The sequence below is a fragment of the Peromyscus eremicus genome, chromosome 8a (assembly GCF_949786415.1).
Source record: "Peromyscus eremicus chromosome 8a, PerEre_H2_v1, whole genome shotgun sequence".
Lineage (NCBI taxonomy): Eukaryota > Metazoa > Chordata > Mammalia > Rodentia > Cricetidae > Peromyscus > Peromyscus eremicus.
The window spans coordinates 102707548-102726867 of NC_081423.1; the positions used below are offsets into that span (position 1 = coordinate 102707548).

The window sequence follows — 19320 nt, forward strand, 5'->3', positions numbered from 1 at the left end:
AGTTTGAGGCCCGCCTGGCCTACAAAAGCGAGTTCCAGGATTGTTAGGGCTACCCACAGAGAAACCCTGTCTCAAAAGAGTTATCATGTATGACATTATGTGTATGCAGGCATGCATGTACTGCAGCATGCATGACAGGGTAACTTGAAGAAGTAGGTCCTACAATGACCCAGTCAGTACCTATCAACAGCATCACCTATCCATAACACCTGCATCCAGGGTTGTGATGTGGTCACTGTACTGATCTTAGACTTAGGAGGGAAGCAGTACAGTCAAACAGCTTGTGTGGTGAGCTATCACCATGGGTTTCTGCATTTCAAAGACAATCCAATGGGGGTAGTGGTATCCTCTTGACAAAGGGATCCTGTAGCTAGAGTTTTCCTGCCTGGCCCACAGTCAGGACAAATCTCTGTCACCCGCCAGTCCCGCAGCCTCTCAGACCCAACCAAGTAAACACAGAGACTTATATTGCTTACAAACTGTATGGCCGTGGCAGGCTTCTTGCTAACTGTTCTTATAGCTTAAATTAATCCATTTCCATTAATCTATACCTTGCCACGTGGCTTGTGGCTTACCGGCATCTTCACATGCTGTTTCTCATCATGGCGGCTGGCAGTGTCTCTCTGACTCAGCCTTCCACTTCCCAGCTTTATTCTCCTCTTTGTCCCGCCTACACTTCCTGCCTAGCCAGTGGCCAATCAGTGTTTTATTTATTGACCAATCAGCAACACATTTGCCATACAGAACATCCCACAGCAGGATCCCATCAAGCTCACTATCCCTTTTGATAGCAGAATTTCAGCTGTTCCCTTGGCTCAGAGATATAAAACAGAGGTGACAATGGGTAGTAAAATTTCAACTTTATTTAGCCAATGTGTTCAATTCCAATATTATGGTAGAAATGCCTCAAGAATGGGCGTTTGATTCAGCCCCAGTGTCCTTGGCTGACTCCCAGCCTGGGAATCAAGGGTCCCAGTTCTGCCTCACACAGGTCACAGGCCATGCTGGAAGAAAATCCAGCAGTCACAGAGTGATGTGCCCATAGTCAGCTGGTCGGTAGTCCTGACTTGAAGAGCGAGAGCTGTCCAGGCCTGGCCGGGCCCAGCTGCCAGCCACACAGTCTCTCTTCCACACGTGGGGGACCCACCCTCTGACAGGATGCATTAAGTCCCAGGGTTAACTGAAAACTACAAAAGCCATGCTGCCATGACAACACTAGTAGAAGGTGGAGAGTGTTATCCAACCCAGATCCATCACTTCCTACAGAGGGCAGGAAGGAGTCTCAGGGAGACTTCATGGTGGAACAAGTGTCTCGATGTCAAACACTGTCTAAAAGATGAAATGTCTCACAGATGAAATTTGAAGTGGTAGCATAAACCTCTCTAACAGGAAAGACATTACCAGTGTGAGATCTCCAAATATTTCAGTGAGCACTTGGGACAAATCCACATATAAAAAAGTACATCACAATTTAAAAAAAAAAAAATCAAAAACAAACTAACAAACACACACACCAAGAGACAGCTCTTTAAGATGGGCTGGCCTGGAGAGAGAGCCTGTTCCAAAATTGAAAAGCAAGAGAGACAGGTGTAAGTGTACGTGTGTTAGATGAGTGTGGCTTCAGAAAGATTCCCTGGGTTCTGAGGACACTCCCTCCTTAGGTGAGGCTCAGGCTCCGGAGATGTGGGCTGCTGGGAGCATGGCCCACCGAGGTTTGGGTTCAGGTGCCCAGATGGGACTTCTCCACTACAGTTCATCCTTTACTGCTTTCTGATCATCGTCTTCCTCCATGTCTGGCTCTAAAGCTTCTTCTAGGTCCACGTCCTGGACGAAGGAAGAAATTCCAGTTAAAGTACCAAAGCCGCAGTGTGGCTGCCCTCAGTGAGACAAGCCCTCATACCAAGGACCTGGCTGCCATCGCCAGTAGTAGCTCTGGTTGATGAGGGTTCTGAGTATAAGGCAAGATACAGGATGGCTTCCAGAGTCAGGAAGCCCAGCTAAGCCCTCATGACCTCCAATGGGCACGGCTCTAGGAACTGCAAAGTTGCAGACCTGGTAGGGAAAGTAGCTCCAGCACAAGTCCAAACCCTGACTGCTGGTCACTTCCCTGGCTGTGTGCTGTAGTGACAGGAGATGCCACTTCACTCTACCCCACGCTTCTTGCTTCATTAGTACTTCCAGGTGAACCTCAAGGACACATGCCTCACATGTCCTCAAGTCCCGCCCTATCAAATCCTGACCTGCCCTCTCCTTCCCCCAAATTAACAACATCAAGCCTCCAAGTCAAAGCCTGAGCTACTACGTCCCACAAGGACCCCGAGCTGATCACACTCACATCATCATCTCCTGCACCATCCTGGCCACCACTCTCCAGGAATTTCTTAAAACCGTCTAGTGTTCGCTCACCATTATAATCAATGACCTGTAGGAAATGAGCACAGAGGGTGAACTGGGCCCACACCACAGACAGCAGCTTCCCCTCCATGCACAACAGCCCAGCTGAGCCCTGGGTGGAAAACGCACCGTTCTGTCTGCACTTGCCGGGAAGAACTTCAGTGTGGGGAAGCTGTGCACTTTGACGGCTTCCACCTCGTTGGCCGTCGAGTCCATCTTAGCAATGACGATGTTCTCGTGGTCCTTGTATGTCTCTCCCAGTTTATCCCAAATGGGGGCTAGCTGCTTGCAGTGACCACACCAAGGGGCATCTGAAAGAGAACAGTGCTGAGGGTCCATCCTGGACGGAACCACCTGCAGATGTTTTCACTGTATGCTATAACCTGTAAGCCCTATGGGGACCAGGCAGGGAAGCCAGAGACCATCACTTACAGAATTCGACAAAGACGTTCTTTTTCTCATCAAAAGCAACCTCTTCAAAGTTTTTCCCAACTAGCACTTTTACTGGCTGTTTGTCCCAGTCTTCAGGCAGTTCCTGGCTCATCAGGTGGGGCTAGAGGAGAGAGAGAGTAGTCAGGGACAGCACTGGCCCATAATCCAATCCTGGCACAGCTGAGACACACACGGTCCTCCATAAAGCACCAGAGCTGATATTGCCAGGAATCTGGTGAGAAAGCTGAGTCTTCAACATAGACCAAGTGGAATACAGGTGGTGTCCTGGTGCTTGAAGCTTGGTACACGGTGAGGCTAGCACACAAGGGGGGAGTTTGTCTACGGTCCTCTGGGGACTTATGCTCATGTCTTCAGGCTTTGAAGGCAACCCTGCAGGAGGCACGGGACACCAGATCCCAGGGGTGGATCCTACTCTGCAAGGTGAGCTGTCACCACAACCCAGGCCCGACTCCACACCTTGATCTTGCCCTCCAGGAAGCGGTGGCAGAATTCGGTGATCTTCTCAGCCGTTAGCTCATCTGACTCAGGTTTGTACTTGGTCATCTCTTCCTCTAGGGTGATAAGCCGCACAGCTGGACACTCCTCCTTCTTCAGGCCAAAGAACTCAAGGATGCGCTGGTTGTCAGTGTGGTCGCTGTCGATGAAGATAAACAGGATCTTGGGGGAGAAAAGGCACATTCAGACGGAACCTGGACACATGCTCACACCCCTGAAATGGCTCTGTACACCTTGAGCCTGGGGCTGCCTCACCAGAGTAACAGAGTTGGCCCAGTGGACCCCATAATGCAGACCCTAACGGGTAGCAGTGTGGGAGACGAGGCAGGCTTCTAGCTCCTGTGAAAGAAACCCACGTCCTAAGGTAGCCCACCTTGCCCTTGAAGCCCCCGGCCGCTTTCTTGAAGTTGCTCAGCTTGCCATCGTAGTCAGACACACTCTTGGGTAGGAACAGCAGAATGTGTGTCTTGATTTCACCTCCAAAAATCTTTGGGGCTGTCTGTGGGACAAGTAATAGTTAGTGGGTTTGAGTCATGAGCAGTTCTCAGACTATTCTCTCAGTGGCCCTAGGGTCCCCACCACTCTGCCTTCAGAGAGGCCTCACCTGTTCAGTAAACTCGATGACCAAAGGCAGCTGGTTGTGCTTAATGAAGTCCAGCAGCTTCTCCTTGGTGACCTCACCCTCAAAGTTGTTGCGGCCTTCATCAAACTGCAGACAGGGAAGGGGCTGTGAGCTTTGCTGTGCCAGCCTCAAAGGACAGACACTAACTGTCCCTGAAGGCCTAAACTGGATGTAGCCATCACCTGGGACCAGCAGCCAGTCCACAAATGTGGTGGCTTGTTCACACCTCATGCCTGGCTGCTCACGGTCCTCCCACTGCTTTGACTGAATGGCATAGGCATGAGCTCATGCAGTCTCTGCAGAACACAGAGGAGGAATCTTCAGAGCTGAGTGCTAGGAAAGTAGCCACTTTTGCTTTAGAAACAGTGGCTCACAAAGCATGATCCTCCTAAGGATGAGGTGGAGTGGGGGCCACAATGACGATAGAGGAATTCAGACCTTCTCAGGACATCTGCTAGATAAAGCTACTTTGAAGAAAAACAAAACACTGGCTGGAGAGATGGCTCCATGGTTAAGAGCACTGGCTGTTCTTTCAGAGGACCTGAGTTCAATTCCTAGAAACTACCATGGTAGCTCACAACTGAGTCTACTCCAGTTCTAGGGGATCCACTGCCCTCTTCTGGCCTCCAAAGCACCAGGCATATACATGGTGGTGCATAAACATATATGCAAGCAAATAATACATACATATTAAGTAAGTAAATAAAATTAATGCATTTTTTTGAGGGGTGGTGCATGCACACATGTTGAAAGTCAGAGGACAATTTGTGGAGTCAGTCTGTCCACCTACCATGTAGGTAATAGGGGATCAAACTTGGGTCATCAGGCTTTGTAGAAAACACATCTATATGCTGATCCATCTCAACTGCCCTAAACTACTCTTTTGACAGGGTTTCTCTGTGTAGTTTTGGATCTTGCTCTGTAGACCAGGCTGGCCTCAACCTCACCATCCTCCCACCTCAGCCTGCTGAATGCTAGGATTACAGGCATACAGCACCATGTCCAGTCAAAGCTTCTTTCAGAACCACACTTACTGGTGCCTGTCTTCCCACTCCGTGTCCCTAGTTTGCAGCAAAGGGTGAGGGGCCTGCAGGATGTGTTCAGCACAGACCAGAGGAACAGAAAGAACTCAGCTACCTCCCAACACACCAGATACAGAAAGAACTGGTGAACACATAAACATCAGTCACTAAACTGACTTGACACGGAGAGTCAAGTTTCATGTAAGTGTTTACCTGACAACATGTAAAGAACTTGTTTATTGATATCTTATTCTGATTTACTTGAGACAGGTGTCTCACTATGTTGCCCTGGCTGTCCTCTAAAGCTTGCAGTCAGATGATTCTCCAACCTCAGCCTCTAGAGTAGACAGACGGCTGTCACAAGCTCATCTACTGTAAAAAGAAAAACCCACTCATTCATTTCCAATAACACCTTAGGTCTACCCATTTCTTTTGTTTTGAGACTGAGTCTCATTATGTAGCACTGTCTGGTCTTGAGCTCTCAGCAATTCTCATGCCTTAGCCTCCAGAGTCCTGGGATTACAGGTGAGACACCACACTCAGCTATAGTTCTAACCTCTAACATAGTATGTATGACAATGGAATCCACACATATAAGCTCTCAGGATCCTTCACCACCACCACCACCACCACCACCACCACCACCACCACCACCACCACCACAGATCAAGGCATTCTGAAGTCACGAGGCAGAGATAGCTATCCACCTCCATAGCTTCGGGACAGGATTGCTTAGACCATCCAAGGCATTGCTTCAGATAAGGAGTGGACAAGAAACAAGTTCTGCAGAGAAAGTGTTTCCTGTGCTTAAAACTTTTCAGGTGAAAATTCCACGAGCCCATCACTGCTCTGAAACTTCTGAAATGAGGAATAAAATTACACCCACCCCTTAGTATCTGCGTGGGCACGTGGTATTCCTTAACTCCTCCCATCCAAAATCCACACACCAAGTCCCTTATATAAAAGGTCATAGCATCTATGGCCTGCTGTTTACATCCTCTCCAGATGACTTTTTGTTTGAGACAGCCCTGGCTGTCCTAGAAGTGACTATGCACACCAGGCTGGCCTCAAGCTCAGAGATCCAACTGCCTTTGGAGTACTGGGACTAAAGCCTGTGCTGCCACGCCTGTCAGATAACACAATCCTTCTCACTCTGTAGATCAGGCTGGCCTCAAACTCAGAGACCAGAGATCTACCTACTGCTGATGACATAATTTTTTTCTTTTTTCTTTTTTCGAGGCAGGGTTTCTCTGTGTAGCTTTGCGCCTTTCCTGGAATTCACTCTGTAGCCCAGGCTGGCCTCGAACTCACAGAGATTTGCCTGCCCCTGCCTCCCAAGTGCTGGGATTAAAGGTGTGATCCACCACTGCCTGGCATGATGACAATGTAAATACTCTATGATTAGTTGTTACATTGTATGGTTTAGGCAATGACAAGGGAAAATAAAAAGCCTACTCATGTTAGGTACAGGTATAACTCTTCATTATTTTCAGGTCTCAATTTTTAGCCTTGCCTGGCCTGGAACTTCCTATACAGGACTAGGCTGGTCTCAACTCCAGTGGTGGGATTAAAACCCTAACACACCATGGCCAGTTTTTTTTATTTGTTTGGGGTTTTTTTATTTGTTACTTGAGACAGGGTTTGTCCTGTACTCCAGGCCAACCTCAAACTTGTGATCCTCCTGCTCCAGCATGTTGAGTGCTGGGATTACAGACATGTGCCACCATGCCCAGCTTATTCCAAACACTTCTGAGCCCAGATAGTTGGATCCAAGGAGGTGGTAGGCTGACTACTCATCTTTTCTTACTGGCCACCTTCTACTACACTTCCCAAAAGTAACTTCAAGAGGAGGCAGGTGCTGGAGAGACAGCTCAGGGTGCGCACTACTCTGGAGCACAGTGACACTCCCAGCACCTACATCGGTCAGTTCACAGCTGCCTATTAACTCCAGTTCCAGGAGATCCAAAGCCCTCTTTTCTGTACTTGTATGCACATACCCGTACAGCAGGCGTACAAATACACACATAACTAAAAACTTTTAAAGAAGAGGAGGCGGCAGTTGGGGCCAGGGAAGGAACCCAGAAGTGCTCATTTCAAACAACCACAGGTTGCAGGCATGGAAATGTGAAAACTAGCTGATCCCACTGTGCTCTTACACTCCACCTGAGCCCACAGGGTACAGGTGTCCTTGTTATCTTCCCCAAACCAGCCACAATGGAGAGGATACTGAATGGAATGCATTTGGAAAATGAGTTGGTTAAGGGTTCCATCAGACACTCTCTCCAGGTATGATGCTGAGTCACCATTACCAACCAACAAGGCTCCTCCTCCAGCAGAACAATCCACTCCCACAACCTTTCACGGAAGGTTGCAAGCAAAACTGACTACCTGGTTTGGGCTGCTATCTTCTTGGCAATATAGCCACACAATCTGTTCCGTCTACTACTATGGCAAAAACAGCTCTCTGCCGGGCGGTGGTGGCGCACGCCTTTAATCCCAGCACTCGGGAGGCAGAGGCAGGCGGATCTTTGTGAGTTCGAGGCCAGCCTGGTCTACGGAGTGAGATCCATGAAAGGCACAAAGCTACACAGAGAAACCCTGTCTTGGAAAACAAACAAACAAACAAAAACAGCTCTCATTCAGTTGGGGACTGCTGCAAAGGCCTGGCTTGAGAGTCTCATTCAGATACCATAACACTGTCTCTGCTATAAACAGCAGCCCCACCAGGTCATGACAGACAGTATACCAGCGGCTCCGGCTGCCTTCCCTAGTTCCAGAGCTCTGTCTTCAGTCTAGGATGCATGTCATCTTCCAGGCAAGACAGAAAGTAAGCAGTGGCTGGCTGGCCTGGCCTGACTGGGAACTATCTGGCCCTACTAGTCTGTCTCAGGGCAGACAGGAAAATCCAGTTCACTGGGTGGAAGTAGAGCTAACATCCCAAAGAGAAACAGTAGGAAGCCAACCTGGGCAACAGAGTAAGTGTATAACTTAAACAACAAATAAACAAAAAACCCAAAACAAAACCAAATCACTGGGTGTGGTAGTACATTCTGGAGGATCAGGAATTCAAGGGCAGGCTCAGCTACACATAGAGTTCAAAACTAGCCTGGGGTATATGACACACTACCTGGGAGAGGGAAAAAAGAATCAAGGGCTGGAATAATGGCTCAGCAGTTAAGAGCACTGGGTGCTCTTCCAGAGGACCTGGGTTCAATTCCCAGCACCCACATGGCAGTTCACAACTGTCTGTAGCTCCAGTTCCAACACCCACACACAGACATACATGCAGGCAAATGCACATAAAATTAAAAGTAAGTAAATTAAAAAAAAAACAACACAATCTTTAAGCTAGGTGGTGAGGGTGCATGCCTTTTGTTTGTTTTTTTCGAGACAGGGTTTCTCTGCGTAGCTTTGGAGCATGTCTTGGAACTCGCTCTGTAGACCAGGTTGGCCTTGAACTCAGAGATCAGCTTGCCTCTGCCTCAAGAGTGCTAGGATTAAAGGCGTGTGCCACCACTGCCCGGCTAGATGCACGCCTTTAATCCCATCACTCGAGAGGCGGATCTCTCAGTTTGAGGCCAGCCTGGACTATAGTGTGAGTTCCAGGACAGCCAGAGTTGTCACACAGAGAAACTCAGTGTGTGTGTGGGGGTGGGGTGGGGTGGGGTGGGGTGAGCGTCTTTAAGGAGATGGAGTCAGGAGAACTACTACCTTGAGTTAAAGTGAATTTCAGCCAGAAATAGCCAGCCAGAGCTACAGGCTAAGACCCTATCTTAAAAAGAGAGAAGGAAGATAGGGGAAGAGAGGGAAGGAGAGAGAGAGTGGTTACAACTTGCCGTAACCACCACTTTGTACTGTTCAGGAGACCTAGTGTATTGGCCGTCACAGGAAGCTGGTCCAAAGGCCACAGTATAAGGTGGCTGCCATAGCATGACTCCACAATGATACAGCAGAGCCTTCATCACCATCCATCCCATCAGCCCAGCTTGGTTCTCCCCAGTATAAGCAGGCAACACCACCCCCTGCAGACCAACACCTGAACTGCTCAGGGCACAGCTGCCCAAGGCCACTCACCTTCTTAAAGAGGACCACCCCATCCTTGTCCAGCTGGTACTTGGAGAACACTCCACTGTTGGATGTGATTCCAAAAGGTATGTCATCAACAGCCTCTGCTGCTAGCAAGAACTGCTTAGCAGAGTCTGACTCTACATCCTGGAAGAGGAACGGAAAGCAGAGGTGACTACACACCCCAACCTTCAGCAGTACCCAAGCCACCAGGACCCCTCCCTCTGTAAGGACAACGGACAGGCCAAATGGAATGCTAAAGCTTTACCTTGAAGAAACCGATGACAACCACCTCACTTGAGTCCACCAAGGACTCCGCAGCCGCAGTGTCAGACAGGGTTGTGGCAGCAGGGCCTGTTCGCTTCTTCAGCCAGTTCACAATGTCGTCGGCTTCCCTGCCAGCTACACCGCAAACAAACGCAAGTTCCCGTGAAACAGGGTGTCACCGACCCCACCAGGCCATCTCTCTTTTGAGCTGTGCCCAGGAGGCTCAAGGTAGGCCAGCCCATCCCTAGAGCAAGATGTTCTCCTATAGAGGACTGGCTAGCCTCTGGATTCTAGAAGAGGCTCCCACGATTGTCAAAGGAAAGAGTGCACACATCTGGAATACAGGGCTTCCTCACTACCCATTTCTCCCCAGTCTGTGTGCATTTTCCAAATTTCCTTAAATACTAGAGAATTTATTCAGTTCAGTTTCTGCTACAGTTTCTCACACCAGGCTACACCCCTGGAGATGTGGTTAGTCAACTCCAGTGCTAGTTCTGCCAACCCTAAAACAGGCTCGACTAGACCCCAACACCCAGGGTGGGCCAGGTGTTCCTGTCTGGAACTTGCCCTATCCACTTCCCAGATGGGTAAGAACTGGAAAAATATTGTGTGCTTGAGTGCACCCAAAGCAGACATGGTGAGGAGAAAGAAGGCCTGCTTCTTCCTTGAGGTAGAGGCTGATAGATGACTCTTTCCTCCTGGACTGGCCACTTGGACTAATCAAGGTAGGTCTGCACATTAGATTTACCATGATTCTGGAGTGTACCACTACTATCCCGCTAAAAAAAATTTTTTTCTTTGAATTTTTTATTGTGAGGGCTTGGAGAGATGACTCAATTATTAAGAACACTTGCTGAAGCCAGGAATAGTAGCTCACACCTTTAATCCCAGCACTTGGAATCCCAGAACAGCCAAGGCCACACAAAGAAATCCTACCTCAAAAAACAAAAACAAAAAAGAAAAAACAAAACAAAACAAAAAAAGAGCACTTGCTGCTTTTCAAGAGGACCTGGGTTCAGTTGTTAGGACCCACAATGGGTAGCCCACAACTTCCTGTTCTAGGAGATCCAACACCCTCTTCTGGCACAGAACACACAAGAGGCACATATATACTAAGTTTTAGGAGCGTGTGCACACAAACAAAAACAAAAAACAAGCCGGGCGGCGGTGGTGGTGGTGGTGGTGCATACCTTTAATTCCAGCACTCGGTTGGCAGAGGCAGAGGCAGGCGGATCTCTGTGAGTTCGAGGATAGCCTGGTCTACTGAGTGAGTTCCAGGACAGGCTCCAAAGCTACACAGAGAAACCCCATCTCAAAAAAAACAAACAAAAAAACAAGCAAACAAAATGTCACCATGCCCAGTTTACTTGGTGGTAGGGACTGTATCCAGGTCTTCATACATGCTAGGCAAGAACTCTATCAACTGAGCTCTATACTTTTCAAATGGTTTTTTATTTAGCTTTTTTTATTTTATGTGCATTGATGTGAAGGTGTCAGATCCCTCAGAACTGGAGTTACAGACAGTTATGAGCTGCCATCTGGGTTCTGGGAACTGAACCCGGTCTTCTGGAAGAGCAGCCAATGCTCTTAACCACTAAGCCATCTCTCCACCTCCCTCAGATGGGGTCTTACTCTGTAGACCTGGATGGCTTGGAACCAACACCAGGCTGGCCTCAAACTTGTAGGATACTCCTGCCTCTGCCTCCCAGGTTCTGGCCATAGGTATGCCAACACATGACGTTCCAGACCAGGAACTTTCTACTCCAATAGTGAACTCATGTAAAAAGTAGAGACATCCTGGGGAGGTGACCAGAGTGGCTGACACTCAACAGTACAAGGCTGCTTAAAGGGATATTTTATGAACACAGGCTATTCCACGAAACTGGCTTTGGAGACCCGAGTCTTCTTTTTTTGTTTGTTTGTTTGTTTTTCGAGACAGGGTTTCTCTGTGTAGCTTTGCGCCTTTCCTGGGACTCACTTGGTAGCCCAGGCTGTCCTCGAACTCACAGAGATCCGCCTGGCTCTGCCTCCCAAGTGCTGGGATTAAAGGCGTGCGCCACCAACGCCCGGCCCGAGTCTTCTTTTGCTAGTAGTAACTAATGAGTTGCCTACATGAAAATTGCTTTAGCAATGGCTGGGTGACAGTCTGAAGCTTGGATTTGCAGTCTGTAACCAACAACTAGAACATTGTGACTGTGAAAGGGGCCCAAAGGGAGACGTGCAATGAGAATCATGAACGCTTGGCCTGGTATTGGCACACTGTGAGTGATACTTACAAGCCACCCAAGTGTCACGCCTACACTATCTAGAAGCACCAATAGTTCAAAGCCCCGTGCATTCAGAGAGGCACTTGCCTCCTTTTCCTCATTGGTCAATCCTAAGATAAGCCTCAGCCAACAGGCTACTCTGTAGGTCATCCTAGATGTGACGCTCTTCCTGTCAGGTACTCCAAAAAGGGAACTTTCTTTCCATGGTCCTCAGATGCAAGAGCTGATACAGAGGGGTTAGAAAGATGGCTCAGGGGTTAAGAGCACTGACTGTTCTTCCAGAGGACCTGGGTTCAGTTCCCAGCACCCACATGACAGCCCACAACTGTCTGTACTCCAGGATCCAGCACCCTCACACAGACATGTATGCAGGGAAAACACCAATGCATACTAAATTAAAAAAAATTAAAAAAGCTGATGTAGACCCCTTCTTCGAACGGGGTCCTCTCTAAACCTCTGAAAAGATTCCCTACCTCCAAGACATACTTCTGGTCAGCTCCCAAAGCCTACACAATCATTAAAGGGCAGTGCTATGGTCACACCTGTATATTCCTTAGGAGAGGCCTTGTCTCCGTTCTTGAAGAACTTGATTGTAGGGTAGCCACGGACGCCATACTGCTGAGCCAGGTCCGACTCTTCTGTGGCGTCCACTTTTGCCAGTCGGATCTCAGAACCTTCTGCCTTCAGTTTCGCAGCAGCTTTGGCATACTCAGGGGCCAGAGCTTTGCAGTGGCCACACCATGGGGCATCTGAAAAAGAAAGCAGGACACTGGAAGGCAGTCCTTGACCCAGGTCTACTGCTTCCCTTCTACTTTGTACTTCCTTTCATAAAAACCTTATCAGCACACTAAGATAACCCTCTTAACGCATACATGAGACCGAGCTGATAGCTGGTTGTTCTTGGGCAATGTCAGGACAGAGGCCATGAGCGACAACCAACTCCAACCCCTACTTTGCCCTGTGACCACCAACACAGCAAAACAATCCTGCCTTGTAACTTCCTATTGCCAATGTATCCCTAGGATTTCCCATTAAGAATCCAGGAAAGGTTAAAAGGTTGCTGGCCCAGCACTATATCACCTAGCAAGAACGAGCCCAGATGCCTATCTGAAGCTGCTCTCTCTTTCTAGTGTGGGAATGTGACAATCTGTCAAGGCAGCCTGGCAGCTGTGTTGGAGTTCACATACTTGTGAAGAGAAGTAAAGCTTAGGATCTGGGGTCTGGCCTGCTTCCCAGTGAGGAGGATATGGCAGGTTACACGTAGAGTGGGCACAGTAAATAGTGTTGGACCTGTTCTATCGGAATTGCTACTGCTCACACAGCCCGTCCTGTTTTTCCCGGCTAACAGAAGGATCGGGCCATGTGGACGTCGGGCATAAAGACATCTTCCCGATTCTCAACCCCTCAGTCACCCTCAAGGAGCCCTGAACACAGCGATTTCCACTTCAGGTAGGAAGGATGCTCTCTGGAAGGCTGGAAGCAGCGAAGCTGACAGTAGGTGCTCCCAGCGAGGTGCAGCCCGGGACCCGCCAGCCAGTGCTCCATGGGGCGAGCTACGGGCCACCGCACCCAAGAGGGGCCGGCTGCGCAGGGCAGTGCTGGGTGCCACCGAGGGCGGCCCTGAGCTGCGGTCTGTGGACCAGGGGCCCTGCCCGCCCAGGCCCCGCGGCTCACTCACAGAACTCCACCAGCAGGTAGTTGTGCGCCGCCAGCGCCTCTTCGAAGTTGCTCTTCTTCAGCACCAGGACGTTGTCCTCCTCCTCCGGGACGTCGGCGCCCACCCTGGCCACCCAGGCCAGGGCCAGGCACAGCAGAGAACGGCTCAGCATGTCGGACGTCGGCAGCGGGCAGGTCGGTTAGGTTGGCGCCGCCGGGACAGCCAAGGCGACGAGAGCGCGCGTAGCTCCAGACCTCGCCTTTATAAATCCTGGGCCGGGGACGCGCCCACACCTCCCCCTCGCCGCGCGCGTCAGGCGCCGCACGCATGCGCCCTGCACCGCCGTCTGACTGGTCGAGGAGCCCAGCGGCCCGCCCCCTTCGTGCAAAGACTGGACACCCACTCAAGGCTGGGCCGCAGAGTCCAGACAGACCCGAGGCCTTCCTGTCCCCGCCTAGGATTGGCCGGGGTGCGCGCGCGTGCGCGCACACACACACTGCATCCCCCAGCCCCTGATTGGCTGGCAGAGGCGAACTTTCTCTTTCTGGACTTCTGACTGGCGACTTTTCCCACGCCTTCCATGCGTCTGGAACGGCCGCGGCTTCCCACTGCCGGCCCTGCGGCTCCTGATTGGCCGAGAGATGCGCGCACCCCGCGCGTTTCTTCGTCGAACGTGGCAGTGGGGTGGAGTCCCGGGCCCTTGGGCGGAGCTACGCCTGCGCCTCCGAAGCCCCTCGTGTTGCATTCTGACTGGACCGCGTCTCCGTACTGGGGCCGCCCCCGCGACGCCTCCCGGAAGCCAGGTGATACAGTTTCCTGTATGCGTGCGGCCCGTGCAGCCGTGCCCGCGTCCTGGGCGGTGTGCCTCCAGGCTCGGGGGTTCATTCGCTCCTAGGCCTGACAGTTGTCGCCAGCCAGTGGGCGTCGCGGTCCCAGCCAGGTGTCCCAGAGCCTGCAGGCACGCTTTCCGGGCGCTTTTTCTTTGGGTTTTTCGAGAAAAGGCTTTTCTGTGTAGCCCTGGCTGGCCTCGAACTCACAGAGGTGCTCCTTCCTCCTGAGTGCTGGGATTAAAGGCGTGCGCCACCACCGTCCCAGGCGCTTTTCGCTCCTTGCTTGTCCGAGGCTCATGTCCGCGGGAATACGGCCCCCGATACCGCGCGGAGTGGAGTGTGCTCCGGACTTCGGAGGCCCGAACGGAGAGTAGAGAAAGCAGTACCTTGTCAGGCTTTAGATGTTTAGACTACATGTTGAAATGGCATTTGTGCGTGTTGGGTTGGGTTAATAATGGAAACTCTGGCTTCTGTAAACCAGCATTTAGGGTTACATAAGAGACTCACATTTTATCTCGGCTTATTCCAGGCTCATCATCTATTCACTGTCTTCTTTTGGGTTTGAGTCTCTCTAGCCCTGACTTGCTTGGAATTCACTGGCCTCGAACTTGAAGCGATACTTTCAAGCTCTGCCCCAGCCTGCTGAGCGCTGTGGTTACAGCTGTGAGCAATCTCTGCCAGCGTTCGGCCCACCCTTCTTTCTCCTTACTGCTCAACGCCTGTCACCCGACTTCTGCACCCCCACCCTCGGACGCTCTCCTCGCCCTCTTCTAGCAGTCCCCCTTTTTTGCGCTTCCTGCTACAAAATCAGTTCTGCTAGTTACGGGTCATTAGAAAACACTCCCATATTAAGTGCATACATTGACTAATATTATATTTATTACATTATTATTATAGTTATTACATTGACTAATATACTGCTCTCAGAAATGGTGAAAACTGAAATATGCTTTTGTATTTTGATAGTTTCTTTTGGACACTGTAAATGAGGGCATGTGTCACCTTTCCTACATGGAAGTCCCCTTAGAGTTTCTTACCTTGAAAACCAAGTCTCCTGTGCCTCAACCACATCCAGTGTAGGAAAAGTGAGAGTCAGATCCTGGTTGTGCCCAGCGGGAAACCTTCATGTGTCTAAAAGGTGATTTTACAGGCTCAGGAGGGCTCAGATGTGCCCTTGAAGACCACTCTGAGGACGCCCTCTCCTCCCCAGTCCAGCAGCAGCTGCGTTAGGTGCTTGTCCCTTTCTCTGCCTAACTGAAGTGCTTGTGCACACTCCTGCTCTTTGGTATGATGGAGGTTGCTTCCCGTCTGCTGCGCCATCTCCCAGTGTTTTTGTGGTTACCTTGACCTGTTTTACAGACAATGATTTGGAGCCAAGACGAAGAAAGTCGGCTGTAGTGTTTCCTTGTAATCCCAGCATGAGAGAGGCAGATGGATAAATCATGTTTTAAGTCTCTCTCTCATTCTCTCTCTCTCTCTCCCCTCCCCCATCCTCTACCCCGCTTCAAGCCAGCCTTATTGTCTTGAAACTCACTGTATAGACCATCCAGGCCCTGAATTTCAGCAATCCTACTACCTCTGCCTCCTAACTCACTGGGATTACAAGTATGTTCAAATACACCTGGTGAATACCAGGAGCTGAAGGACAGCATGGGCTACTTGAGACCTTGTCTCAAAAAAAAAAAAAAAAAGTTTCAGGGTTTTGGTAGCAAATACTAGGGATGGGATGTTTTGTCTATGAAAGGGAACAGAGTAGGAGGGTGTGAGTATGTTAAAGACAACTTGCCTCCAGGACACAGAGGTAAATATGAAAAAGAAATGGACTGAATAAAGAAAGAGCATTCCAGATGCATACAAGACAGATCGAAGTAGATAGGACTACATCTCAGCTCACCTCTGGGCTGCCAGTGGCAGACACAGGATGGATAAGACTCTCAGTGTAGGCAGCTGCCCTATCTACATAACAGAATAGGGCTACTGACATTGTGTGAAAAGAGGGGCCAGCCCTGAAGCATGTTGTCTGCTGTATGGTCACAGAATCTTAGACTGATGAATGCTCTTTCCGCATTGGTCTTCTACACAGACCCAAACACAAACACAGCACTGTGAGTTCTTGAGAAGCCAGAGGGAGGCCTGAAATTCTTGGGCCCTCTGGGTTTGTTGAGTAGTCTCATAACATACAGGTATTATGTTATGAATTCAAGTTGGATCATCTGAACATCTTGGCCTTGAGGGCCAAGCTGATAATTTCCTTTTGCTCCCAATCCTGTCTTATACCTTCTGAGAGCAGCTCTCACTGCAGAAGAGGTAGTTTGGACACCCTAGAGTCCAGGTCATGCCAGACCCACACCGGCTGTAACACAGTTTTCTGGCCATTGGAAATGTATCAAAATATCCTTCAGGAAAGAATCTCACTCAGAGAAAGTACTCATTAACTAAGGGTTGAGTTATTGATCATTTTTGGTTATTACTGTTAGGAGTTCTCAGAACCAAGCAACTCCTTTTCAGCTGGCAGGATGAACAGCAGATTGATGCTACTGGTCACAACATCTGTGCTGGAGGGTGAACTGGTAGTGCTGGGGACGAGTGGGAAGCAGGACAGGGCGTACATGACCCCGTGAGTGTAGTAGCTTTGGTTGGTACAGGATGGTGCTGGGCATGGGGAAGGTTCTTGTAAATCAAACTGGCTGATAATTACTGCTCATCAACTGGTACCACCTACAACCCATCACCTTCCTCAGGGAAGGAGGCCTGTCTGGAGGTGGCTGAGACGCTAGAAACCTGGGGATTCCTAGGAGTCATGGAGAGAAGTTGGTGGGGGAAAGAGGTCAGGCCTTGGAACACACCACAGGAACAGGTTGGGGTGAGATAGGGAAGATCTAGTTAGACTTGGGACCTAAGAAACACGTCATGCACTTTATTAGACCATCGTAAGTTGACCTGCACAGGGAGGAGTCAGAGCAAAGTCCTAGTTGTTGGCAGTGTGCTTGCACACTTGGCACTCAGGGTCTGAGTTCACACACCTACCAGGCCAGGCCAGACCTGGAGCTGTAGGATTGTTTCTTAGTCCAATTCCAGCTTCAGAAGGCCGTGTTTGATAAACAGAATTGCTGACAGAATAAAATTTTGAAGGGTGATCTAGGAGAGTTGACTGGCTGGTCCTGTATTTGTCTGTAAGGCTGCAAAGCTTAGGGAAAGAGCCTCACCCTGCTCAGGCCTGCCTGACTGCTGGTGCCAGGAACATTTCTGGGAGAGGCTTGGGTCAACAATTTGACTGCCTACTGCAAGGGGCTGCTATTACCAGGTCAGTGTCGGGCAGAAGCCTGGCTCTGGTATTCTGTGGGCTTCCACGGACTTGGTAAAGATGGTTGACATGGCCCGACTTGTGATCAGCTGTCAGGGGCAAGATAAAAAAGCATCACCTGACCAGCTGCAGTAAAGTTTCACCCCACTGGTCAACATTAGTGGACCCCAAAGGCAAGACTGGGAGGGCTACAGGGAAGCAGCTGACCACTAGCTGCATGAACAGTACAACCACTTTACTGAATGGAAGGTTCTGGAGTGACTCCGGCTTGATATTGGTCACCGTATACACACCCCTGTAAGGGCAGGGAGGGGCCTTGAGGTTACTAGATGTCTTTCAATGTGCTCCGAGGCAGACAAGCAATCCTGCCTCTGGTCACTTGAGGACTATGGAGGAGCTAATGTTGCACTGGTTAAGGATCAGTGGCTTTTAGGGTTCCAGTACAAGCTTCCATGTAGTGCAATGGTCCTGTCCCTACATGTAGCCTTGTAGGTGCTCTAGAGAGCCCTCTACTGGAGATATGGGGTGATGCTTCCATGGTGTTGACTTCCTGATCCAGCCAGCATTGAACACTTGCACACACAAGTTGTGCAGACCCACATCAAGTCCCTCAAGGTTCTAGATCTTTCAGCAGGGTTCCTATTCCATAGACACCTCCTGTGAGATAACCCAAATGATGTACCCAGGGGTGGCATGCAAGGCTCCAACACTGAGGGCAAGCTCCTGCTAGGGTATGCTGATCCAAGCAATCCGCTCTATGCCCAGGGCCAACAGTGTGACCCTTAACTCCAATCCCAACTGCCAGCCAGGGTCTAGGTTTATGAGTCATGTCACCCACGGATCTGGGGTTTGTTTTATATTCACTTCTCTACAGGAAGCCAGTAGCAAAGACACACAAGGCTGTTAACAGCAGACAACCTCTTAGCCAGGGAATATCACCTGAGGGACCTCCACCCTCCACTGGAGTCTTGCCATTCCCTCCAAACCCTACAAGTAGCATAGACCACACCACCCCAGACTCCTTCAGGGGTGTTTATTTCCCAGTCAGAAGAGAAGCAGGGACAGGCTCCTCTGCCTGTTGAGGCCTAGGCCTGGCAGACACCACACGGGGACCGGGGATGGGGAGGGGAGGCACAGGAGACAGCTCCCAACTGTGTGCACTTGGTCCCACGTTTGTCCTGGCTGGGTCCGGGGAGGGCCTGCCCAGGGATGGTGGCACCAAGAGCCAGGGCAGAGGCATCAGGCCAGCTGGCCCAAATGGAGGCAATAAATACTGACAGGCCAGGCACGAGGTTCAGGCCATAGGGCCCAGGTGAGACAAGTAAGGCTCGGCTGGCTTTGTCCCTCAGGGGCTCTCTGTGGGGACAGGGGCTTTGAGTGCTGCCTACAAGGACAGAGAAGGCAGAGGAATGAGGCACCCTATCCTGCCTCCTAGATGGGGCTGGAGGCATTGAGTTTTGGCAATTGACCCTCCCCTAGCTACTGGAGCCACCCTCAACCCTGGCCATTGGGAAAGGGAACGAGCTGGCCAGGCCTGCAGGAAGCAACAGCAGCACACCCCAGGCCTCTCAGGGTGGGTCACCAGGATGGGGATGGCAGACAAGGCAAGGACAGGGGAGACCACATGCTCATGCAGACAGGGGAGTTAAGAGTTAGCGACGGCCCCCAGCACACGTTCCACATGTTAAGGCATCATGGTTAGACAGTGACTGACAGTGATGGATGACCTGGCCAGGGAGTGGTGGGGCTAGAGGACAGACAGACAGCCCTTCCCCATGCTGAGGAACCTAGCTCAGCTGGGGCAGAGACAAAGTTGGCTGGGCAACCCAGACAGTGTTCCATTCCATTCTAGAAGCCAGGGCCTGAGGAAGGGAAGACAAAGGGAACCTGGAGGTACACAGCAGATTGGAGGCCTAGGCTGGAACCCCTCCCCCACTGCACAGG

General features: G+C 50.5%; 1 protein-coding gene across 1 annotated transcript; it reads right to left on the reverse strand.

Annotated features, from left to right (window-relative positions):
- Window positions 1–845: 845 nt before the first annotated feature.
- On the reverse strand, window positions 846–13529 carry P4hb (prolyl 4-hydroxylase subunit beta). Its single transcript, XM_059272284.1, has 11 exons — window positions 13264–13529; window positions 12128–12334; window positions 9320–9453; window positions 9061–9198; window positions 3947–4051; window positions 3716–3841; window positions 3304–3504; window positions 2827–2947; window positions 2524–2705; window positions 2336–2422; window positions 846–1824 (listed from the first exon to the last, which is right to left on the reverse strand). The coding sequence occupies exons 1-11, from the start codon at window positions 13412–13414 to the stop codon at window positions 1747–1749; spliced, it is 1530 nt and encodes a 509-aa protein (XP_059128267.1). The 5' UTR covers window positions 13415–13529; the 3' UTR covers window positions 846–1746.
- Between the last annotated feature and the right edge of the window lie 5791 nt (window positions 13530–19320).